Here is a 5,674-nt window from a genome sequence, read left to right as displayed (position 1 = left end):
TCTGTGATTGTCATTCTAATAGAATCCAGACAGAACAAAACCCTGTTTTCAAACAGTTACGGGCAAAGACACAAAACAACCACATGAAATAAAATATTTGTATTGATCAAATAACATGGAAAACTACCACATTTTGTGCAGTATTAATTTACCATCCTTACAAACCACTTAATGTTAATGTACTGTACATCACCGGATTGTACATAGGCTGGTCATCTAGGTTTGTACCTGCAGACTTCCCATCACCATGAAGAAGAACAAAGCACATGACAGAAATGGAGCACATTGAGACATCAAGAGGTTCGTAATGATGTGATGTGGCTCGGTTGGTAGACCATTGTGCTTACAATGCTAGGGTTGTGGGTTTGATTCCCACATGGGACCAGTATGAAAATGTGTGCAGTCACTATTGTAAGTTGCTCTGGATAAGAGTGTCTACTAAAATTAAGATGTGTATTAAAAGTGGATGTGGTTACTGGATAATGCAATGAAATTTGCCTACATAGTGAATATATTTAAACTACTGTATCTAACTTCTTGAGTGGTGAAAAAAAATGGTTTCCACTACATGGCCAAGCTTCATAGTCAAAATTGGTTGTAATTGTAAGAAATTATGAAAACAAAAATGTGCTTGTAGTTCTTCAATTTAAGGTTAGGGTCAGGCATAAGGGTAGCAGTGTGGTTAAGGTAAGGGTTAGGTTTAAAGTCCGATTTTAAGAAGATAAATTGTAGAACTAGGTCGGGGACGCTGGACTTGGCCAGATAGTGGCGACCGTGAGGAGTGGAGCAACGGATCAGCTGCAAAAATACGGCATTTGTTATTTACTTAACAGTGCAGGTGAGGATGAAGACTGGTTCAAGAGGTTATTTACAAAATATACAAATGCCAATAGGGGCGTGGATCAGAAAACCAGTCAGTATCTGGTGTGACACCATTTGGCTCATGCAGCGCGACACATCTCCTTTGCATACAGTTGATCAGGCTGTTGATTGTGGCCTGTGGAATGTTGCCCCACTCTTCTTCAATTGTTGTGCGAAGTTTCTGGATATTGGAACTGGAACTTGAACACGCTGTCATCCACGTCAACACCAGAGCATCCCAAACATGCTCAATGGGTGACATGTCTGGTGAGTATGCTGGCCATGGAAGAACTGGAACATTTTCAGCTTCCAGGAGGTGAGTACAGATCCTCGAGACAGTGTATTATCATGAAACATAATAATGTTTCATGAATGTTTCATAAACAAGGTGATGGCGGCGAATGAATGGCACAACAGTGGACGTCAGGATCTCGTCACAGTATCTCTGTGCATTCAAATTGTGTTTGTTGTCGTTAGCTTATGCCTGCTCATACCATAACCCCACCACCACCATGGGGCACTCTGTTCACAACGTTGACATCAGCAAACCGCTTGCCCACACGACGCCATACACATGGTCTGCTGTTGTGAGGCTGGTTGGACATACTGGCAAATTCTCTAAAACGATATTGGAGGTGGCTTATAGCAGAGAATTTGGTTTGTTTGGTACGGTGTAGTGTGTGTGTGTGTGTGTGTGTGGTGTTGAAGATAGAAGAATAAAAGCCTTGAATGGAGACAGAAAGCGCATCCGCCTATTCTTACCAGACATCCTGCAGTAGACGATCAGAACCTAAGAATCAGCTTGAGCGTACTAGCGGGTGAGGGCATTCACAGGCGACCACTCAAACAGGTGAGGCCAAAAAAAACACACACACACACACACACACACACACACACACACACACACACACTTTGAAAAGTAATTTGAAGCCCCCCTCGTTATAAGCTGCAATTATTTACATTCAAATGTATCATAGTTTTTATTGTCACCTGAATCTGAACATAGCCCACATTATTTAATATTCAACATTTCTCAGTGGAGCAAGCTCATTGATCCAGTTGTATGATCAATCAAATAGGATGAGTTATTTCTTTTTTATACAAACACTAGAGTAAACAGGCTAGCTAAATGCATCACATTGCCCCAGTAACCTAACTACAGTCACAGCCTGCCTACTACCTTGGTGTACAGTGCACATCGACTGGAGTGCTCCCTCATTTATTCGCTAGGCGGCATCGGTGTCAAAGATTGTGTCGAGTTGCCTACTGCGGAACCAAAAGATAAAATACATGACATTTTCCGGTCACATTTAACAGAGGGACAACAAAATGTACGGTGTGCATACTCAAACGACCCTCATAAAACGTTCTCTTTGGCCAACTTCAAAGAGAATCTGTTTATTCTGAGTCGGTAAGTATTAAATACGAGTGACTTCGCTTTGCTAGCTATGAACATAAACTAGCTAGCTTTGCTCTACACAGCATGCTGGCTAGCTAGTGAATGTCAACACAGTCAACCAAGACAGAGCAAACACAACTAACTAGTGTCGTCATATTTTCGCTTAAATTGAATCTACTAACTTTGTTTGCACGTCATGCCAACATCTGTCGCAATTTTTGATTGCAGAGCGACAAAAACTCGAAATGAGTACGCTCGTGACCGTGCTTCGCCTCCCGAGAGGACCTGATCCGAATGGCCGCGGATTCGACCCGAACGCAACCCGTTTCGTCGCGCTGTGTCCAACAACTATTTCTGCTTCGAATGAAACATGGACTGACTCTGTCGAAGTGGGAGAAGAGCAGCGTGCACGGTCGGCTTTGAGAGAAAGCTTCCTGAGGACGCTCATAGCCATGACCAACAAGCAGGTGCAATTCCACATGTACGAGAGAGTCGAGGTTGAGGCGAAGTTTGGAGCGTCGGACATTGACGTGCTCAACTTCCAAGTTTCGGATCTACAGACCCCCATTGGGGTGCAGAAAGAAGCTCTGCTCAGGTGCCAGGATGTCATTTCATACTCCTTTGATCTCTGAACAGTGCTGTTCACTTATTTGTGCTGTTTTTGAGCAGATATCCAACAAACTGAATCTGATTTGTACTGTTATTTCTAATATGATTTGGTTTGACACACCGTGCGTTTTGGGGAGTCAATGATGACAGGTCCATTGCTACACAGTGTTCTGTCTGGGTGAATATGTAGCAAGATGTTACCGTTTATTATTCTGTTACTTTGATTAAGAGGTAGACTTGCCATTGCCATATGTTATATTTATGTGGCCAGCCAGGTATTGAGAACACTGCTATACAGTATGTCTATGATTTGTTTTGTAGTTTCCAATTCAATGTACCTCCACTGGAGGGAGATGTCAGCACTGTCTTTACAACGGGTATGTCCGGGGGCACCCATACCACCAGGTTCTCTGACACTCAGCTGTCCAGTCCATTTCATTAGGAAGAGATGGGGGATAAACACATGTCTTCAGGTGGAATTTGGATATAATTGTCTGGAAACCTGAATCTTGCCATTATTTTGTGATTACAGGACAATGTGGTTCTTGTCTTCCTTTTCATAAGATCTGTTGCTGAGATATGTTTACCAATGGGCATATGAACTTCATATTTTTTTTCTTAAAAAAAAAAAAAACTGACTAAACATTCTGTCACTTGCATTGAATTTGATAATGTGTTAGTTAAGTAGGCTATATATTGTAGATAAAGTGGTGGTAGTATCGAGCTTATCGTATTCCTCACTGAATGAAATATTCACGTTCAGTGGTCACGTCGTCTTTCAGTGTCATATGGCTTTAATTTTTTGTAAATATATTTAGATAAACCCTGAAATACCTTTCAGTATTGTGCCAGTCAGCACAGATATTGCAACCTCTGGTTTTCTAAATTTAATATGACCTAGCCTAAATGATCTTGACTGCCCAATCTTTAAGACTGCAAATATAATATTCACAAATGAATAAGAGAGTCTACAGTGAGCTAAACAAGTATAAATGACTGTTTACGGTCAAATGTCCTTACATACTTTGTGTATGGGTTAATATGATACCTTAGTTTACACGTTTGTCAGTTGAAACAGACCTGATGAGTGGTCAGTAGTGGTCAGGATTCATCATCCTCACAAAACGCCCTCATGATGAGGCATCAGTAATATGTAATCTTCCTAAAAGGTGCGTTTTTGTGTGCGTCTCCAGTAAATCATTTTATTGGAATGCATTAGGCAATCGGTGTGCAGTGCACAGTCTCCCTCTGTTGTGCCTGAATGATACCGACCGCTTTGTGGAGACGGTCAACAATGAGAGGGTGAGTCATAACCATCCCGCCCCCCTCTAAAGTATGAGTGAAATCCTGTGACGTTATTGGGCTCTTGTGATTAAATCAGGAAGCCCTCAAGGACGACCAATGTTAATTTCATATTCCCAGGCAGCAACAGCAGCGCTCAACTCCCTCACAGCCCGCACTCTCCTTGATGTGCGTCCCATTCAAGCTCAGTGAGGCACGTGGTCTGAATGTTAATCTTGTTGCAGTAGTGTATCGACAATAGAGTGAGACGTTACATCTAGTTGCTGTGTGTTTACTGTCTATGAGTGAGAAGAAGTTGAATAGTCACTTTATGAAAATCCTATTTTTGTGCTGTGGACTGAATCTGGTGGGCTGCCTCATTTGTTGCATTGTGGGCACACTGTTTCTCAATGTTATCTACTCTTGAGTTTCTCTTTGTTGGCAGTCTGCTTCTCTGATTCAAGTGGGAAAACATCCCTGTGCGCAGGTGTAAGTGTGCGCCAGTGTTACAAGGGGAGAGGGGCTGTCACGATGGTACAAGGAATCTGCCCTGTCACACCATCAGCCAACAGGAAGCACATTACGCTCCTTCCTGTTTGTGGCCCTCTCACTTCCTGTCAAGTGTCTGTGATAACTTACAAAAATACATTGCCACATCCACTTAATCATACCCTGCCCATAATTTCCTACATTAAAACTGTTGGGCAGTTACTTCTAAGGAATGTATGTGTTTTCCTTCTATGACTGCCTCATAAGGGGTTCGCCGATTCAGTCTTTTGTTTTTGGTTTAGGAGCGCTGGGGTTGAGAAATTATTCAGATTATTACTCATCGGTACAGGCTGAGGTCGAGGACTCAAAACATATAGAGATACATTTTTCAGACTGCACCCTGCTGCTGTCGTGGACGAGGTAAAAAATAAAATAAAAAAATAGATCTCATTGAGGCTAATCTGGATAAATACAGGTTAAATAAGATAACAAAGCATGTATGCTTTTTACTGTAACACCCAGGGCATTGTCAGCTCTTGAATGCACCTTAGGGTTGTGTTGAGCTGACGTGACTGTGTACATGAGCTGGCACAAATTGGGGAGAAAAAGGGGTAAAGGTACCAAAAAAAAAACTTGACATGATTAGAATAATATGAAAAACACAGTGGTGACTGGGTCACAGCGCCCTCTATCGTACATGCTGCTGTTTGGTTTCTCCATTCAGGAGATTGAGAAGGTGGCTCCTTGGGCCGCCGGGGATGTTGACTGGAATGTGCCCATTGTGTCGCTGTGCGGCAGTCAGAGCAGAGCAGACAGAGGGGGGGCTGACTCAGTCATGGTTAGGCGGCATTCCCCAGGTTTGTTTGACTAGCCTGTGAGGGTATGTTGGAGGAGCTCCAGTGATTGTGAGGGACAGGCTCACTTCCCTGGCTCAAGTGGCCAGGGAGATAAAGACCCAGGCAGGAGACCATGCCAGCAGATAGACCCAGGCAAGTAGACGTCTGGGCCCCAAACCCAAACAATACCACTCATACC

The 5,674-nt window shown here is 43.0% G+C and overlaps 1 protein-coding gene across 1 annotated transcript; it reads left to right on the top strand.

The window, feature by feature from the left end:
- The first annotated feature begins 2,172 nt into the window (after positions 1 to 2,172).
- Positions 2,173 to 4,872, top strand: LOC110503506 (gem-associated protein 7). The gene is made up of 2 exons (XM_021581845.2): positions 2,173 to 2,272; positions 2,489 to 4,872. Exon 2 carries the CDS (start codon positions 2,506 to 2,508, stop codon positions 2,890 to 2,892), a length of 387 nt encoding a protein of 128 aa, XP_021437520.2. The 5' UTR covers positions 2,173 to 2,272; positions 2,489 to 2,505; the 3' UTR covers positions 2,893 to 4,872.
- Positions 4,873 to 5,674: the final 802 nt, after the last annotated feature.

This window comes from Oncorhynchus mykiss, chromosome 24, assembly GCF_013265735.2.
Source record: "Oncorhynchus mykiss isolate Arlee chromosome 24, USDA_OmykA_1.1, whole genome shotgun sequence".
Lineage (NCBI taxonomy): Eukaryota > Metazoa > Chordata > Actinopteri > Salmoniformes > Salmonidae > Oncorhynchus > Oncorhynchus mykiss.
The sequence above is the reverse complement of the archived record's forward strand: the minus strand, read 5'-3'. Positions and strand labels throughout refer to the sequence as shown.